The sequence below is a fragment of the Vombatus ursinus genome, unplaced genomic scaffold (genome assembly GCF_900497805.2).
Source record: "Vombatus ursinus unplaced genomic scaffold, bare-nosed wombat genome assembly UNPS02014798.1, whole genome shotgun sequence".
NCBI lineage: Eukaryota > Metazoa > Chordata > Mammalia > Diprotodontia > Vombatidae > Vombatus > Vombatus ursinus.
In genome coordinates, this window is record NW_020954576.1 from 21,838,255 (window position 1) to 21,858,827 (window position 20,573).

At 40.6% G+C, this 20,573-nt stretch overlaps 1 protein-coding gene across 1 annotated transcript in view; it reads right to left on the reverse strand.

The window, feature by feature from the left end:
• Positions 1–1,621: 1,621 nt before the first annotated feature.
• LOC114049841 (histone-lysine N-methyltransferase SMYD3-like) overlaps positions 1,622–20,573 on the reverse strand; it is a 1,050,735-nt gene continuing 1,031,783 nt past the window's right edge. The window contains exon 12 of the mRNA XM_027871267.1: positions 1,622–1,974. Coding sequence (XP_027727068.1) covers positions 1,873–1,974 — 102 coding nt within the window. The 3' untranslated portion in view covers positions 1,622–1,872. The remainder of the gene's footprint in view (positions 1,975–20,573) is intronic.

Consider the following 20,573-nt stretch of genomic DNA (forward strand, 5'->3'; position numbering starts at 1 on the left):
AAGTCACTTGTATCTTTGGCACATATTTTCTGCCTTGGAAAGATGTGAGAGGTCATGGGGATCAGAAAAAATGTCTAATTCATCATCCTATTGCTCACATGACTGGAAGTTCCAGAACTCATTTCCTTTTGTGTATTTTTTATTTTATTCTAATTTGTATAACTTCTCCATTTTCTATTTGCTTGGATAAATGGGTTTGCTTAGTATTCATTATTTGTGAAAATTTTTTCTATGATCAGTCTTTAATGGAAAGGGGCCAAGCTGGTGACTATAAGCTTGAGGCTACCTTCTCTTCTTGTGAGTGAACAGAGAAGCAGCTTTTCTTCTGAATCCACTGTATCCCTAGACTAGCAATATCTGAGGAGGGTGGCTTAGTGTGTGATATCTTCTCAAGGAGAAATGAGGTGAAGTAGCAAGTGCTCAGTCATGGCCTTTCTGCTCTCATAAAGGCAGGAAATCATTGTTTCCCTTGGAGAGAATAGTTTAGATTCTAGAGACACCTATCTATGCAAGCTGTGAACCTCCTGTCTATACATTTAGACAACCCACATGGATATACATAGCTTACATGGGCATGCCTATCATGTACATCTATACATATAGATATATATGTAGAAATACCTATAGAGAGGAGAAGGAAGATGGATGTATGTATATGCTTAAAAATTGGCTTGAATAGCCTTGGGAGGAAATACATATATTTCTTGACAAAAACAGGGAAGTTGGGAAGTGTGTTGTGTTTTGTTTTGGATGTGAGTTTGAGATGCCTGTGGGGGTCATCTTAGTTGGAATGCAGTTGGTAATGGGGGGGGGGAGTGTGGGTTGGGGGATGGGGTGTGAGTGAGTAGAACCAGATAAAGATCTGGGTGTCATCTACCTAGAGTTGATAACTGAATCCAGGTGAGCTGATAATGTCACCAGGAGAGAGTGTAAAGGGAAAAGAAGGCCCAGAATAGAACCTAGGCATGTACCCACATTGAAGGTGTGTCCTAAGCTCCAGGGCTCTTTTCACTACTCCCTTCCAACCCTTCCTATTTCAAAAAGAAAACAAACAAAAAACCAATGTGGTGACAGTGACAGAGATTTACACAGTGTTTGGAGTGGGAAAGAAGATTCATGAAAGACACAGACTCATTTTGATTTTTGCATTAAGCATGCTTTGCCTGTTCTAAAACCAGATGGTAATGGTAGCTCAGAATGATCTCTTTCCAAGAATTAGATTAAGATCTTCATTTTCCTAAATTTGAGCTGCAGGTATAAAGGGGAACATGAATACATGGGATTTTCCATGAAAAAATCTATCTTTTCACAGACTGGCTTCTAGGTTTTTGCATAGAAATGAATGAAAAACAACCGATTTCCCCCCAGATGACAGTTATGAAAATCTGTTAGTGGAGGGAGGAGAGAATTCACAGGTAGAATGAAAAATGCTGTTTCATTTTTGTCTATCTCCGGTGTGTAGCACCGTACCTTACACGCATAGTAGGCACTCAGTCAATGCAGATGAATCAGTCGTATAGACTTGAATCTGTATTTCACACACTGAGAACTTACACACTAAGATTGCTAATAAGGAAGAAAAAAAAACAAAACAAAACACTCACCACCAATTGCCAGATGGCATTGCCTACCAAACCTTCTGTTTATTATAATTCAGTTTTCTTTTAACTCAGTGGTTCCTGTTATTTGCAAACCACACGGACAACACTAGGCACCTAGATAAACACAGCACAGCATTTTTGAGAGGTGAGGTTCACACAGCAAACAGAAAGCCAATGTTTATGACCTAACCCGGACAATCGAGGCCTGAAATGGTCAGCCTTCTTTCCTTCACTTCAGAGTCATAGTCTTGTGGCCTAGGGTCAGGTCCACTCATGCCACTTGCAGAGTGGCCTCACAGTCTCCCAAAAGCAGCATCAGGTCTTCTGCCAGGCTGTGGTCTCTGCCGTGTGTCATTTTCATAAGCTCAAAAGCCTGAATGAAAGAAATAGACAGATTACTTAATACTTTTACCTCTTTCTTCTTCTTAACCTGTGCTTTGGGGATTAAAGTGCAGAATTCAAAGAGTTTTTAAGGCTAGAAATATAACCTTAGCAGGTAGTCCAACCTCATCATTTTAAAATAGAAACTGAAGCCTAGAAGGGAGAAATGTCTTGCTCAGTGAAACTATAATAATGATGGTGAGCCTGAGAGAAGCGAAGTCATTTGTGGTATAAAAACTGCTCTCAGGATAGATTAGACCCCAGATAGAGAACACACTCTGGTCTGAGTAACAATGGGGGATCAATCAACAATCACACATAAGAGTGTAATAAATGTTTACTAATTGATTAAATCAAGAAACAAGCATTTATTAAACACCTACGAGGTACCAGACACAGAGGATACAAGTACCAAGGAGGAAACAATCCATTCTCCTAATGAGCTCACACTCTAATAGGAAGAGACAGGTACACATAAAAATATGTACATACAAGATACAGTAAATACATATGGCATAAATGTAATATGAATAAAGACAAATCTATACAAAGTAATTAAAGACAAGGTAGTTTGGGAGGGAGGGTACTAATAGAAGAAGGGGGAATCAGGAAATGTTCCACGCAGGAGATGGTGACTGAGATGCATCTTAAGGAAAGGCAGGGAGACAGGAATTGGGTCTCTTGTATGGAATGGAAAACAGACCAAAAATGGAAAAAAAAAAGTGGCCAAAAGTGAAAGGTCAAAGCTTCCTTTTGAGTCTTAAAAAAATCCTTTAAAAAGGACCTGAGATTTGTGTTTCTGGCCCCCAACCATGGGGTCATCCCCCCCTTCTCATTTTCCTATACAGCACTTGCTCAGACCCTTAATTTGGTCTGTAATTGTGCTGCTTCTTGCCTTTGGAAAATCATTTTACCCGAGCCGTAGGGAGGGGCTGGGATACCCAGGCATTGAGGTGTCTTGTCCATCCCATTTCTGTGGTCTCCATTGCTTACTGCCTCTGGACCCAAAGAACTGACCTAATTATGAAAAACTGCTGTAATCACCCAGCCACAATGTGGGGACACAGGTTATTTTCATCAGGCACCCTCTAGAAACGGAAGCCCAGTAGGCAACTGGTGTGTAAAGACACCAAGATGAATTGCAAATGAGAGTAGAGGACAGACAGTCCAGACAGACTTACATTTGGTATTCCTGGCTGGGGCTTTGGGAGTCTTTGTGTCTACTGCCTGGGTTGGGCATCCTGTGATGCCTGGCCTTCTCTGGGGAAGAGACAGGGAATGCTGCCCCCTGTCCAGCCAGCATGGCTTTATTAGTTTTCCCTATGGTCTGCTGATTAAAAATGAATCTATGATTTGATTGTGGCATTGGGGGAGCCTAGCTTAGTCTCATCTCGCTGCATTGGCTCCAGCTCGTGATTCACAGTTGGGGCGTCTTATGGTCTGAAGCAGAAATCCACATGATTACACAGAGAAGCTTTCAAGTCACTTCATAGGAAAGAAATTCTCTTGGTTGAAAAGGGGCTTAGATGTTCTTTTGCATTCGACTCAGAAGGGAAGTGCTAGCAATATGATGAGATCTAGGAGAAAGGATGGAAGCAGGCAGCAGCAGTTTAACACTGGCCTAGGGGATGACCTGGATTAACCAGAAATTATTAGAGAAGAAAGACTAGCCTAATTTGCAAAAGATTTTCATTTCTATGGGCTTTATTGAGACATACCTGTGTTGGGAGCACAGCAGTGTGTGTGTGGTGGGGGGAGGGGGCAGATTTCTTAACTGCTATTATTCTACTCCGGTTTGTCTGAAATGTTAAAATTTTCCTCATGGCACTAATTGATTTGGGCTTCCCAGGCTATAGTAGTATGTCACGCCTAAAGTGATTTTCCTAAGGGTCCAATCACGTCACACACAAATCCTACTCAATTAACTTCAGTGACTCCCTTATTACCTCCAAGATCAAATACCAAATCCTCTGTTTGATATCCAAAACCCTTCCAATTTCCTTACACCACTGGCCTCCTGGCTGTTCCAAGAATAAGACACTCCATCTCTCTGCTTTGGCAGATCCCACATCCCTCCTTTGCTCTATCTGGTTCAGACCTCCCTGGCTTCCTTTAAGTTCCACCTAAAACCCCACTTTCTATTGAACCTTCCCTAACCCCTCCTAATTTCAGTGCTTTCCCTCTTTTAATTGTTTACTATTTATCCTGTGTATAGCTTAACTGTATATATTTGTTTGCATGTTGTCTCCTCCATTAGATTGTAAGCTCCTGGAGGGCAGGAAGTGTCTTTTGCCTCTTTTTGTACCCCCAGTGCTTAGAACAGTGCCTGCTGCTTGGTAGGCACTTAATAAGTGTTTACTGACTGACAGTAGCAGACAAAGATTTGAGGTTAAAACTGATCTGGAGCAAATCATTTCAGTTCTCTGGGTGTCTGTTTCCTCAAATGTAAACTGAGCTCAATGGATTATATGATTTCAAAGGTCTTCTCCATTTCTAAATCTATGATCTCATCTGGTTATCATTATGATATTTCAAATGAGTTAACTTTTTTTTTTTTACTACATTAAAGTTTTGCCAATTCATTTTGCCTATCTACTATTAGATGTCAGTCTCTTGAAGCATTGGTATTATACTTCATTTTTCCTAGGAGTACACAGTCAACACTTAATGTCTGCAGAATGATTATTTTCAGAGGTTGGAAGGCTCAGTCAATTAATCTACAAATATTTATTAAGCACTATGCCAGGTATACTGCTTAGCGCTAAAAATACCAACAACAAAAAAAGCAAAATTGGTCCCTGCCCTCAAGGACCTTATACTCAAGTGGGGGAGATGACATGTATATTGTATGAGATACATACAGCATAAAGGGCAGCTGGGTGGCTCTTTGGATAGAGTACCAAGCCTGGAGTCAGGAAGACCTGAGCTCAAGCTCAAACACTAGCTGTGTGACCCCCGAGCAAGTCATTTAACCCTGTTTGCATCAGTTTCCTCATCTGTAAAATGAGATAGAGAAGGAAATGGCAAACCACTATAGTATTTCTGCCAAGAAAACCCCCAAAGGGGTCACAAACACAACTGAAATAATTGAACAACAAACACCACCACCACAAAATAAAGTATATGGAAGACAGGAATAGAATTGGACAGAATCTTAGAGACTATCTAATCTACCCCCCTCACTTTATAGAAGAGGAACTAGGGTCCCAAGGGGTTAAATAATTTGCCCAAATTCACATAGGTAGTAAGAGTCAGGATTTGAACTCCAGTCTACTCTGTCATACCAACCCTCAAAGGCCTTAAAAATCACTTAGTCTAACTCTTTTTACATATGAATAAATGGAGTCTGAGAGAGGTGAAGTGAAGTGGCAAAGGGTACACATCTAGTCACTCAATAAACATTTATGAAACCCCTACTATGTGCTAAGGATACAAAGAAAGGCAAAAGACAGACTGCTCCCAAGGAGTTCACAGTGTAATGAGAGAGACAACATGCAAAAAGCTACTATGTAAAAATGAAGTATACATAAGGTAAACAGGAGATAATCAACAGAGGGAAGGCACTAGAATTAAGGGGGCCCTGAAAATGCTTCTTGTCGAAGGCAGAATTTTAGTGGGACTTGAAAGGAGCCAGGAGTCTGGAGATGGAGTGTCTTGTGCAAGGAATAACAAAGTCAGTGTCACTAGACCGAAGAGTATTTGGTATACGTGTGTGGGTGGGTGTGAAGTAAGATGTAAGAATACTGGAATGGTAGGGATGGTGCAGGTTACACGGGCTTTGAATGCCAGGCAGAGGATATTAAGGGGCAGAACTTGCACCAAAACTCAAATCTTTGAACTCTCAGTATGATTCTCTTCATATAGTCACAGCCAAATATTCCTGTTTCAACTCCTATCCGAATTATTAATTGGGTGGGGGAAGGAAAAACATGACAGCTGTCTCCAAGTATCTGAAAGGATATCATGTAGAAAAGGAATTAGTTTTGTTCAGTTTGATCCTAGAAACAATGAATGGGCAGATATTTCAAAGAGGCAGATTTAGTCTTGATATAAGGAAAAACTTCCAAACAGTTAGAGGTATCCAAAAGTAGAATGAGCTTGTGTGGGAAGCAGGGAAGTTTCTCCCCACTAGAGTTCACTAAGCAGAAGCTGGATGCCCACCAGTCAGGTATATTATGGAAAGAATTCTTGTCCAGGTATAGTTTAGAAAAGATGGCCTTGGAGGTCCTTGACAATAATATAGATGTGTGCTCTTACTATGCCAGGATCCAAGAGAACAGTAACTCCTTTCATTCTGGACACCAAGTTTCTATGAATATAATCTGAGAACATATTATCTTTTTGACTAAATTATATATTCATAATTATAATATATATTTGTATGTTTTAAAAGCCTCTGATTTGGGGGGACAGGTCTAACAAAATACAGTGGTGCTCATCACCAGTGGGCAGATATTTCAATAATGAATTATTTGGCCTTGGCAACTCATTAAAACTCATTAAAAAAGAAAAATACAACGTAGCCATCAGTTCTACATACGGCCCTTGCCCTTCTACAGTGACAGTGTCAGAATAGTAGAAAAGAGAGTCAGTAGGTGCTAAGAATCACACAGTTTTTAGACCAGCTATAAACATTAATTTAACCACTGGTACCACTCTACATGAGAGTTCTTTTGCAATGATCAAGGAGTGGACACCCCACTGGTAAAACTAAATCATATCAATCAACATTGTTCTCTCTGTTAATGAAGTCAGGAGACCAAAGTAAGTGGGAGCTAAATGGAAAGATGGTGTACAGGTTCTACTTGGAAGATGCAAATAAAGGTTTTACTGTTCATTCCAAGTCAACAAGAAACATCATTTCAAAGGACACCATGAGATGATAGATCATCATCTTTTTCTGTGCTCACTGGTATTAGCAAAACTATCACAATGAAGATAATGGTGGTTTTTGCACCAACACAGAGGATTTCAGAGGTAGAAAAATTTGATGAAGAAATTGATGATTTTCCCAATTAAAAATCAATCTTATAAAGAAAAACATTCTTCATAGAGGAACGAAAAATATAGTTCAAAAGTAAGAAATGAGAGGTCAAATGATTTTAGCCTATACAGAAGCCTCACTTCTGATTATATTGAGAAGTGATTTGGAAGATGTTGGCCATGGTAAACACCAACCAAATAACATCACAAAAAATTTAATTGATTTAACAAGAAATGGCTAGTTATTGATGTGGAGGTAATTTATATACAGCCATATCACTGACTTATTAGAGAAAAGATTAAAATCTATACCAAATTAGGAAATGAAAAAAAGAACAGCTATGACTATCACCAATACCTAAAGGAATTTGACAGATGTAATCAACCACAAGGAGCCCGTAGAAGGTAGAAACTGCCTCTGGCAGGAAATATTTGATCTTGCCAAGCAGAGAGAGAACGTATCCAAGGAAAACACCAGTTTAGAAAAGAAACTCATTTCTAAAATTTTGCAGATGAAAATGGTGGATGATTATGAGTAGTGTCATCTTATAAATCATCAAGTACTGAAAAAATCAGTTTACAGAAAGCATGGCAAGGGCTCATCTTGAAGGCATTTAAAGAGGAAAACACAGAGGAAGTCCATGCTACAAGGGATACAACTTTGAGGGCATTCAAGGATCAATCCTCAAGGTATCTGAAAGAGGAGAGGACACCAGGAATAAATGAGATAATATAAGTAAAGTGCTCTGTAAACCTTAAAACACCATAGAAATACTAGCTAATATTATGAATGTCTTCAGGGAAAAAATCAGACATTATTATGAAAAAGTGACAAAAATATCAATAACTACTCATCCATAGGTCTATTTCCCTCTCTCTACAAAACATTTTTTAAATATAAATAATCTACACATGCACCAAACCACATCTTTTTGTGTCACACAATGGGCTGATAGAGATAATACTCAGATACCACTGTATTTATTATTGTTTGTTGACTTAAAAAAGCATTTGAGTCCACAATACAGAGATATTCTTCTCCACAGAGTAGTGGGGAACCTGTGACCTTGAGGCCACATGTGGCCTTCTACGTCCTTGGATGCCGCCTTTTGACTGAGTCCATGTTCCCCTTTTATTAAGGGAATTTGTTCTGTGAAGTTTGGATTCAGTCAAAGGGCCACACATGAGGACCTAGAAGACCACATGTAGCTTTGAGGCCCCAGGTTCTCCACTCCTATAACACAAGGAGTGTCTAATGAATGTATCAAAATCATACAAGATTCTGTATCCTCTCTCCTCAGCCCATCTACAATGTCTTCTCCTTCTTCTCAGTAGAGAACCTCACCTCCTACTTTGCTGAAAAAAGTCTCTCCTTGTCTATGGGATCCTTCCCTATTACCTGCTGGCACACTCAGGTTTCCTCAATCTTCAAGAAAAATTCTTCGCTTTAACCTGCCATTCTTTCAATCCATCACAGCCAAAATCCCAGAACTTCAATATTATTGCCTCCATTTCCTCACCTCCCACTTGTAAGTCTCTAGCAATATGGCTTTCAACTCCATCATTCAACTAAAATTGCTTTCCCTGAGCTTGCTAGAGATCTCTTAACTGTTCAACCTAATGATTTTTTTTCAGTCTTCATCCTTCTTGACCTCTCTGTACCTTGATACTTTCAATCCCCCCTTCCCTCCCCTCTTGGCCCCAGGCAATCTCTCCTCCCTTTGCTTCTGTAACACTGCTACTTCTTGGTTCTCCTCCTATCCATCTGACCATTTCATTCTCATTTACTTTTGTGGGATCATTACCCTTCATATACTGAGCCTGGGCATCCTTTAAAACTCTCTTCTGAGATCTTCTCTCTTCCCTCTCTATGCTTTCTCCTTTGGTGGTCTCAGTCAATAAGCATTTATTAAGCATTTACAATGTGCCTGATACTGTGCTAAGTGCTGGGGATAAAGACAAAAGCAAATGGCACAGTCCCTGCCCTCAAGGAGCTTACATTCAAATGGGAAAGACAATATGCAAGTAACTTTGTACATATAAGATCTATGACTCCCAGGTCTGCATCTCCAGCCCTAATCTCTCTCTTAATTCCAGTTCCACATTATCAGCTGCCTGCTGGGCATCTCAACCTAGATGTCCCATTGAGACCTCAAACTAAACATGTCCAAAATGGAACTCATATTTTCTTTTCTTTTTCTTTTTTTTGCTTTTTGATGAGGCAATCGGGGTTAAGTGACTTGCCCTGGGTCACACAGCTACTATGTGTCAAGTGTCTGAGGCTGGTTTTGAACTCGGGTCCTCCTGACTCCAAGGCCAGAGTTCTATCCACTGTGCCACCTAGTACTCCCCCCCCCCCCCGAACTTGTATTTTCTTCCAAACCCATCCCTCCTTCAAACTTCACCTTTTTGGCTGGGGCCACTACTGTCCTAGTCATCCAAGTGTGTAACCCTGAAGTCAGCATTCACTCTTCCTTCTCTCTCAATTCTAATAAATTATCAAAGTGTGTTGATTTTAGGTCTGCAACATCTTTTACATCTGTCCCTCTATCTTTACTCAAAGTGATATGAGCCCATATCACTTCTCAACTGGATCATTGCAACAGATTCCTAATTAGTCACCCTGCCTTCAACCTTCTTGCTTTTATATCTGCCACACAAATGCCATATTGATATTCCTAAAACGCAGACTGATCAACACCCTCTCACCACTTAGCGATTTATCCATGACTCCCTATTGCCTCTAGGATTAGACATAAAATTCTCAGCCTGACATTTAAATGCCTTGACAATCTGGCTCCCACCCACTTCCCAGATTCATTTATTCTACAGTTCAGTCAAACTGGCCTTCTAGCTGCTCCCTAATTAGGTTCCAGGCATGAATTTGTCTCACCCCATCCTGTCAACAACCCTTCAACTAGGCAGCCAGGACCAAGTTGGATTTTTTTCCCCATTCAAATAAAATGATAATAAATCCCAGGCCACATCAGAATGATGGTTTCCTGCAGTTTTCTTCTCCCCAATTCTGTGCCTAACCTTCCATTCCTTACTGTTGCACATATATACTTGACAAAGATGACAATTCTGATTTAATTTCCTGTAGCAGCATATAAAACAGATTAAGAAAGTATAAAATCAGAACAGGTCTGTGTTGGGGAAAGCTTATCTCTTTCCATTAAATTTTATTTTTTAAATTGCTACATTTAAAAAACACATATGCAATCTTCCACAGAGAATTCACTGGAATCCCCAGAGAAAGAAGTTGTACCCATTTGCAGACTTTAAATGTTATCCAAGAAATGGCAGTGTAGCTTGTCTTGCTTACCACAAGCATGTAATTCTCTTAGGAATAAAGAAAGGGACCTTAGAATTGATTATATTCTCATCATCTATCTATGTATATGTATGTATATTTACATATCTCTTGCATATATATAGGAATTTCAGAATTGGGATCACATTTTTAAATGGAATGAATTGAATCAAATTATGATTTAAAGTTAGCAACAAGGCTGTCCTATTAATTATTAATACAGATATATTAAGCTTATCAAGAATCTAATATGTCCTACACCATGAGCCTCCTGGAACCCAATAAATGACTTCCTCTGAGCACAGTCTAAATATGTACATTTAACCAAAGGGAAACAATAAGACTGACAAGTTCCAATAGAATCAGGCCTCATAGTCTCTAATTTTGCCATTTCCCCAACAAGAAAAAATAATATATTATGCAGGTCTACCTATTTAATCTTTTGGCTCAATAAAAAAGGAGAGACTTCATTACCAACTCATACCTGGAATGCCCTCCCCCATCCAGTAATTGCCTGTCAAAATCTTACCTATCCTTCAAGGTCCTGCTTAAATGCCACCACCTCCAGGAACCCCTCCCTCATTCATTCATTCATTCTCTCTCTCCCCGTTTAAAACAAAAGAAACTTTCTAAGACTCAGAACCGACTATAAATTAAATAGATTGTCTTGTGAGGAATCTCTTTAACTATGCATGTTCAAGAAGAGGCCTCTCATATGGGATATTGTGGAGGGAATAATTATATCAGATGGACGATTGGATCTCTGAGGTTCCTTACAACTTATAAGACTCTATGGCTCCAAAAATCATGTTTAAAGCAACCTGTTATACAATTAGCTCAAAATGGATACTCAATTTGAATATTAAAGGTCATGTAATAAGCATATTAGAAGAAAACTAAATAAGATAGAGTTCTTAAAGAAGGGGAAGGGGGATCAAAACAGATACATTTTTATTGCATGACATTGAAAAACTTTTGCACAAGCAAAATCAATGCAACAAGGATAAGGGAAACTATCAATTAAAAAAAATCTTTGTATCAAATATAGGCCAGCCATCCATTACCCTCCCAGCAACTTTTTACACCACTTGACTTATCTATCCCCAAACTGCTCTCTCCAAAGTTATTAGTATGCACTTAAATACAGCAGAACTTTTGTAGTAGCAAAAAACTGAAAATGAAGTAAACATCCATCTAATGGGGAATGGATAAATAAATTATGGTATAGGAATTAAATGGACTATCACTGTGCCATGAGAAATGACAATATGAAGAATTTAGGGAAACATGGGAAAAAAGACTTCCATGAATTGGCATAGGGTAAAGTCTTTAGAACTAAGGAAGTCAATCTACATGATAACTTGACAATGAAAATGGAAAGAAAAAAATATGAAACTGAATGCTTTTGTAGTTATAATGATCAAGTTTGGATCCAGAGGAGAGATGAGAAATTGCATTCTTCTCTTCTTTGAAAACTGGTGGGAGGAGACTATGAGTATGGAGCATTGCCAATACCACCTGACTCAGCTGATAGGTTGGTTTGTTTTGGTGAACTGTTTTTTTTTCTCTTTTCTTATTTATAGCTTGTTGCAGAGGGATGGATTGATATAGAACTGGAGATTGGGAGAAAGAGATATACACACACATTCACACATATACATACACACATATACACATATGGAAAAGAAGGTTTTATATAGATGTGTGTGTTTGTATAGGTAGATAGAAAAGAAGTGTAATGTGAAAACAAATGATATCAATAAAAATTGAACAAAAACATTCTGTGTCCTGTGCTTCTATGAAAGGGACCTTAAAGATCCTTTAGTTCAATCTCCACATTTTACAGGGGAGGAGATTATGCCTTCAGGAGGTGGAATGACCTGCCCAAAGTCACAAGCCAAAATTCATACCAAGATTCTCTGAGTCAGATGCAAATCAACAACTTGATCTCTCAATAAGCATTTGTTGAGTATCTACTTTGTGGTAGACACTGGGGACATAAAAACATAAATGTAACAGTCCATGTTCCTAAGGAGTTTATCATAAAAAGAAAGAGTCAACATGAATATACATAAGCAGACATATAAGGTAATTTGGGAGAAGAGGCACTAGTACCTGGAGATGGAGAGTTAGGGAAAACTGCATGTGAGCTGAGCTTTCTAGCACTCTAGAGATTTAGTCAACATACATTTATTATATGCCTACTGTGTACAAGGGACTATTTTAGATGCTCTGGATGAAAAAATGAAACAATCTTTGCCCTCAAGAAGGGGGAGAGAGGGAGGACATAACACATACAAGGTGAAGGAGAAAAGGAGAGGTTAAAAGTTCCCTGGGAATATATGAGGAGGGAGGCAACACAGATGGAGGAATCAGGCTGACCCTGGACATGCAGCTCATGAATAAGAATGCTAGAAAACCTACAGGAAAGATCCTTAGATATCCTCTAGTGTCCAATCTCTCATTTCTCACCCCATTTTAGAGATGGGGGAACTGAGGTCTTCAGAGGAAAAGCGATTCATCTAAAGTTACACAGCTACTCAACGACATATCTGGACTCATACCCAACTTTCCTGCCTCCCAGCTCAGGGTCCTTTCCCAAGACCTTTTATGCAGCTGAGGGTATAAGATTTGAGGGAGAGAAAGGCAAGATAGGTAAGGATTTGCCAACTTCATCCACAGCATCCTAGTTTACCTTTCTTCTAACGTCCTTGAAGAAAGGGACTGTTTCATTTGTTTTTGTATTACCAGGGCCCAGCACAGTGCCAGGCATACAACAGGTGCAAAATAAATGCTTCTTGATTGATTGATCCAGCACACCGTCAAAAGTTAGAAATGTAAGAGGAGAGCTGGAATTAAGGTACTTGGCACAGAACACTGCATGTCTGGAAAGAAGAAACTTCTGAATGCAAGTCTTCTGAGGGGACTTGCCATCACCACTGTGGGTGGCTGTGGTGTTATATAAATAACATGGGGCTAGGAAGCGGGAAACCTGGGTACTAGTGTTAGGTCAATAAGTGTGATCTTTGACAACTCACTTAAGATCATCTTACTCCTTTCCTCTAAGATTAGCTCCAATTCATGCTATGTCTTGTTTGTACAGAGTGGTGTTTTTTGTTTTTGTATGCTTAGCGCAATGCCCGGCACACAGTAAGTGCTTAATAAATAAATGCCTGTTTACTTTATTGTGCCCGAGTGTTCTTATATATTAAGTGCATTCATTCAAATACTGTTACTGCTTCTCCTCTTTCATGCCTTCCAAGCCCCCCATTATTTTACATTTATTTTACACGGAGAGGCAGCTACAGCACAGAGCCCTGGACTTGAAGTCAGGAAGATCTGAGCTCAAATCTGGTCTCAGATACTTACTAGCTATTCCAGCCCAGCCAAGTCACTTAAACCTCTGCCTGTCTCAGTCTCTTCATCTGTAAAATGTGGATAATAGAGCACCTACTCTCCAGGGTTGTTGTGAGGATAAAATGAGTAAAGTGCTTAATCCAGTGCCTGGCACATAGTAAGCACTATGTAAATGCTTGTTTAAAAACCACGTATTTACTTATGTGTATATATTTTATCTCCTCCAATAGAATGTAAGTGCCTTGAGGTCAACGACTATTTAATTTTTGTCTTTATGCCTACACCGCCTACCTCTAGCACATTTACATCGGACATGGTAGGTATTAAATTAGTGCTTATTAATTGAGATGGCAGGTGTTAAGTTAGTGCTTATTAATTGATATTTATGAATATTTACTGTTTGATCAACACTGCGCTGGGATGTATGGGTGATACAAAGACCCAGTTCCTGCCCTTGAGCAGCTTAGAGTCTAGTTGGCAAGGCAAGATACACACAAGGCAAAATGCAGGAAAAGTTAAATAACAGCATCATATAAGGCAGTGCCAGATGGGTGGTACAGACAATGAGAGTCACAAGGATTCAGAAGAAGAGATGGAGACATCAGGCACTTTCAGTTTTGGGCGTCGAAGAAAGAATTAGACAGCAGGACATTTAGGGTAGAGGAACAGTATGAATAAATTCCTTCAGTTAAAAATCCTTGCTGTGTGTATGTAAACAGAGCTGGGGGCAAGGAGGAAATAAACATTTATTAAGCACCATTTACCAGGCACTGTGCCAAGTGCTTTATAATTATTATTCTCATTTGATCCTCACAACAATCATGGGAGGTATTATCCTCATTTAACACTTGAGGAAACTGAGGCAGAGGTTAAGTGACTTGCCCAGGGTCACACAGCTAGTTAAAGCACCTGAGGCTCGATTCGAACTCAGGTCTTGCTATCTCCAGGCCCAGCACTCTATCCACTGTGCCAGCAGTTGCTTGGGGGATGGGGATGGGAAAGGAAGAAGAGAAGAGGGAGAAAAATGAATAAACCTCTTTGGCTGAAATAGAAATGTTCTAGTAGGGGAATTCCTAAATTGTAGATTTGACCATGTCATCTCCTTTCCCCAACCCTCTTTGCCCCCCACCCCTTTCGACTCCAGGGGCTCTCTATTACCTGCAGATCAAATATAAAATTCACTGTTCAGAATTTAAAACCCTTCACAACATGGTCCCTTTTGACCACTCCAGTCTTCACATACTTTATGGTCTGACAATAGCTGCCTTTTCACTGTCTGTTGCACAAAACGCTCCATATCCTGCTTCCGTGTCTTTTCAAGGGCTGTCTCACATATCTGTCAGGCTCTGCCTCTTCACCTCCACCTTCTGGCTTCCTTCAAGACATGGTCCAAATTCTGCCTTTTCTAGGAAGCCTTTCACTGTCCCCTTAATTGCTGGTGCCTTCTCTCTGAGATTCTCTCCCATCTCCATGGTATACATCTTGCATTGGAACATGAGCTCCTTGTGGGCAGGAACTATGTTTTTATCTACCTTTTCATATCTCTGTGCTTAGCACAGTGATGGCACACAGTAAGTGATTAATCAATGCTTGCTGATTAACCTGCTGGCTACAACAGTGGGAAGTCAGGCTGGAAAGGTAAGTGAGGGCCAGATTAAAGATGGCCTTCCATTCTGCTGTAGGGTTTGACGTGACTGATGGCCACTCCATGCTAAAATTCAGTGCACGGTATCTACTCAAACTTCGTTCCCTAATCCAGATCCCCATCGCCTTTTATTTGCTTGAAGATTCTCCTGCAGCTGGACCTGGGCCTATGGGGAACTAGTCCTTCACACTGAACGTGATCTGAGTGAGTCAATGCGGCTGTGGCTTCCACTTGCCTTGTAGCTAAATAACTCAATTAGGTGCAGCAGCATTTCTGCTGTTTGACAGTATGTGAGCAGGATGGTTTGTAGGGTATCAATGCCAAGCCCTGCACCAGCATCGAGAGACAAGAGGGTGGGACAGATGGCTTGCAGAGGCATGGAGCTCTGGAGACTGAGTGCTCTGTCAGGTGCTGGAGATGAGGAGATAGATGGGACGGGCAGAGACCGCCACCTGTGCATCTCCTCCAGGCCCCATTGTGCCAGTGTACAATTCTCTGGAGGAGAAGGCAGCATATCTGTTACACAGGCAAGAATGGAAGTGGGATGGGGGACACTCCGAAAATCAGATCTCAAGGTGATGCTGGGGCTGTGAAACTTATTGTAGTCTTGCTCTATGCTTTAGCATAACAATGAACAAGGGAGGGTACGTGAAAAGGCACAAGAAAGAAATTAACCTGGCAGATGTGATGCTAATAAATCTAAAGACGCTACAACCCCATTCTAGTGGAACAAGCTACAGCCTGAAATTCAATACAAGGTAGTTCTTTACAGGACTCCAGCCAAGGTGGTTCCTTACTGAACAGGCAGAAGGGCCTTGATGTTTAGAAAAGCCCAGTGTCCCAAGTACCCTTTTCCAGGGACAGGAAATGGAAACAAACTTAGCTAGTACGATCTAGGCAGGCAATGCTAGGCAGACCCTGACCCACGGTTACCATCATCACTTGATTCCTCGGTTCTGATGCAAGCCACAGCGGGATGCTGGAGTAGCATAAGCCATGACTCTGGAGTGACACAGATAGCCATCAACACCTCCATTACTTTACAACAAAGGAAGACATCAGCAGAACAAATACCAGAAGGACCCCTGACCCACATCTTTCAGCCTCTACTGACTCATGTTCCTGCATGTTCTCTTACTTCAAATGCCCTTTCTGTACCAAGTAACACACTCCCAGCTGCATTCACTCTATGCCACCAAATAAAAGCCAGTCACTGCCATATTCTACATATCTGTTGTCATTAAGTCACATCTGATGCTTTGTGACCCCATTTGGAGTTTTTTTTTTTAGGCAATTGGGGTTAAGTGACTTGCCCAGGATCACACAGCTACTGAGTGTCAAGTGTTTGGTTTGAGGCCGGATTTGAACTCAGGTTTTCCTGACTTCAGGGCCAGTGCTCTATCTGCTGTGCCACCTAGCTGTCCCATGGAGTTTTCTTGGCAAAGACACTTGGAGTAGTTTGCCATTTCCTTCTCCAGCTCATTTTACAGATGAGGAAACTGAGGCAAACAGGGTTAAGTGACTTGCCCAGGGTCACACAGATACTAAGTGTCTGAGGCTGGATTTGAATTCAGATCTCCCTGACTCCAGGGCCTGAGCTCTATCCACTGTGCCACCTAGGTGCGCTGCACCCCAGTCTCTTATTTGTTAAGTACCACAAATGAAGTAAGTATTGGCTCTCAATCATTCATTCCCCAATCAGCTGCTGTGGAAGGAACTCTCTTTGACATGGACGATAGCACTGGGACTCATTTTGCCTCCCATTTCTAAAGTGGTCCAACTTCCGGAAATTTGCCATAGCTCTTTGTCACCTCTAACACTACCCTCCCTGGGGATCAGACTATAATAAGGTTTCATTGCCCAATAGGGAGAAAAATAGAAGGCTAGTCCATGATGAAAGATACCAAATGCAGAGCTGCCCCATTGCACAAAGGGTCATCAAGTCACATGTGCATTAGAAATGAGTAGATCCAAGGATATTTTTAAATTGATCCACCAGGAATGCTCTCCAGGGAAGACAGAACAATCCAATCACCTTTCTGTACAGCAAAGTTGCTGGGAGGGTGTTGATAGGAAAACACTTCATTAAATGCCATATTAGGCCATTGGCTTCTTTCAGACCTTTCACATCTTGGTTTAATGGAACATGGAAGGGAGCCTAGTGACGGCTTGGGGTCCCTAACTGGGGCTCAGAATGAGAAAGTCAGTGTTATAAAGAGTGATGGTCTTGTAATTAGTCACTCACTAGTTCCGTGACACGGAGAAATCAGCTTCCATGGGCCTCACTTTCCTCAGCTGTAAAATGAAGGGGTTTGACTCAGTGACCTCTAAGGTCCCTTTGAGTTCTAAATCTATGATCCTTTATGACTTTTCCCTAAGTGAGCTCATCTCTTATCCAAGGTAGAAGGAAATTCTATGAGAGTTGTGTGCAGGACTTTTGTATTAATGGGTAAAGAGTGAAATTCTTGGGCAAATATAAACATATCAACTCAGAAACAACTAGGAGGGTATAACAAGCTCAATGTAAATGTTCCCTAAATGGGATCAGACTTTCCAATGCCCCAGTGTAGCTCCAGCCTTGCTTTCTATGGTACTACATCCGAAGAGGTCTAATGTGCATATCATTTTGAGGTGCATCATACATTTTAGGCATGAGATATGCTAGCTAATATATTTAAACCAGAAGTGTCAAGCTTAAGGCCTACAAGCAGCTAGGAAAACTCTCTAGTGTTCCCTGCACCAGATTAAAATGTAATTGGGAAAAAATAAAATAAATGCAATGTAACATAGAAGGGCAGGTAGGTGGTGCAGTAGATAGAGTGCCAGGCCTGAAGTCAGGAAAACTCATATTCCTGAATTCAAATCTGGCTTCAAACACTTAATAGCTGCATGACCCTGAGCAAGTCATTTAACTCTGTTTGCCTCAGGTTCCTCATCTGTCAAATGAGCTGGAGAAGGAAATGGCAAACCACTCCAGTATCTTTGCCAAGAAAACCCCAAATGGGGTCAAAGAGTCAGACACAACTGAAATGACTAAACAATAACTATGTAACATAGACAATGTTAACTTGTGGTTTTCTAGCTAGCAGGGATTCCTTTCTATTTGGGTTCGACACCACTGATAAACTATCAACTTTCTTAGCCTTTTTTTTATTTTTTTGGCTGGTACTAACTCAGGAGAATGATCAAACAGTACTGGCCTGCTTGAAATTATAAATGCTTTCTGAGTAGAGAAATTCAGGAAGCTCAATGGATATCAGTAAGAGAAGAAAATAGCTAACAATAGTGAGAAGAAAGCTGGTCTTTGTTGTGTTATTGTTGTTCAGTTGTTTCAGTTGTGTCTCATTCTTTGTGACCCCTTTTGGGGTTTTCTTGGCAAAGACACTGCAGTGGTTTGCCATTTCCTGCTCCGCTCATTTTACAGATGAGAAAACTGAAGTGAATAGGGTTAGGTTACTTGCCCAGGGTCACACTGTTAGTGTCTGAGATCATATTTGAACTCATGTCTTCCTGACTCCAGGCCCAGTGCTTTATCCGCTGGGTCTTGCCCATCAATATGGCCTAAGACCTGCCTCCAGTAAGAGAAGTGCTTTGAATTTTTCATCTAGCAGTGGAGATGAGTTGTGTGGAGTTATCCATACATTCTTACCTGGTTTTCCTTACCACTAGTTGAGTTCTTTAGTATGATAGGATCCCAACAAGGCCATGGCTACTGGCCCTACTGATAACGACAAGTCCTGGAGGTAATCTCCCAACTCTTTCCAATTCTATCTCTTCCCACTAGCATTACATCATTTATCTCAAATTTATCTTCCATTTATTTTGCATATATATATAAACACACACACTTATATAGGGCCTGGGGGCTCATATCCAATCTCTGACATTTACTAGCTGTGGGACTTTGAGCTTGCATGTAACTTCCCTTGGCCTCGATTTTCTCATCTATACATTGAGGAAGATGGACTAGTGGGTCTCAGATGTCCATTCCAAATCTATATATCTACAAAATGGTCATTTTCTCTCTGCCAATAGAACCGAAGCTCATTGAAAACAGGAATAATTTTATTTTTGCTTCGGCGTCCCCACCGCCTAGCACTGTGCTTGGTGCATAGCAATCACTTCATAAATACTTGCTAACTTATGGTGTCCTTCAGATTCACCGACTATGAGAACTGGAAGGGATTTTAGCCATCATAAGGCAGACAACAGAACTGAGACTCAGAGAGACAAAGCCACTCACTAAAGAATCACTGTGATTGTTAGTAGCGCAGCTGGGATTAGAAGACTGGTCTTTGGATTCCCGCTTTAATGCTTTTCCCCTCCATGAAATCACACTTGGTTCCCTTATGGCTGCTGTCGGAAATGGGGGTGACAGCCTTGGAGCTTGGAAGGTGGAGAGGATTTTATCCTATTATCAGAAAGACTGTGGATTGCCTTTTTTACCTATGTGTCTGCTTCCAGTTAGTATTATATAGTATTTATAAGATGTTCTGGTCGCCATCATCTTCCTAGTCTTTTTATTGTTCTCTGTGTCTGAAATATATACCTTCAGTGAATGATTTTCTAAACAGAAGTTATATAGTACCAGTAGTATCAAGAAGGAGTTCCAAGGGTTGTCACGGAGAAACAGAATTAGCAGTGAAAACTAAAGCAAGATAAGAGCAGGGGAGGTTCCGATAACTGATTTCTTTCTAGACATGTTAGCAAATGTTACTTGTGATGGTAGGGGAAGTAACAATTCAGAGACTGATAGAATTGGAATCTGTGTTTGGCCTGTACTCTGGCCAAGAATAAAAAAAGTCAAAATGATGCCAAATAAAGGTAAAATGCTTGGGGAACAATAAAAACGGAATAGAGTGCAAAAATTTGTTGCACTCAAATCATAACCTGGGATGGGATGGAGATAAAAAAAAAGTCATTGTATCCATATGCTCCACTTGACCTCACTCACCAAAGAGCAGAGAACTTTGGGGTCAGGATCTGGGATCCTCTAACTGGCTCATAGAAAATGAGTGAGCCCATTTATAAGAGAAATCAGATGAGGAATATTCCCCTTGAGCTCTACAAAGTTAAATTAGCAGCAAACAAAATTCTCCCAAGAAATAAGTAGAAAGAAACAAAAGTAGATTAGAAATGAGACAAGAGAAATCAGAAAGGAGACGCTGAGAGGAGACACAAGACTTTTTCCATGGCAGCTATCAAAAAGCATTTCAGTCCATGAACAGTAGAAATGGAAGTCTAACCAAATCAGAGCTGGGCTAAGTATATTCAGTTCCTGGGGCAGGCTCAG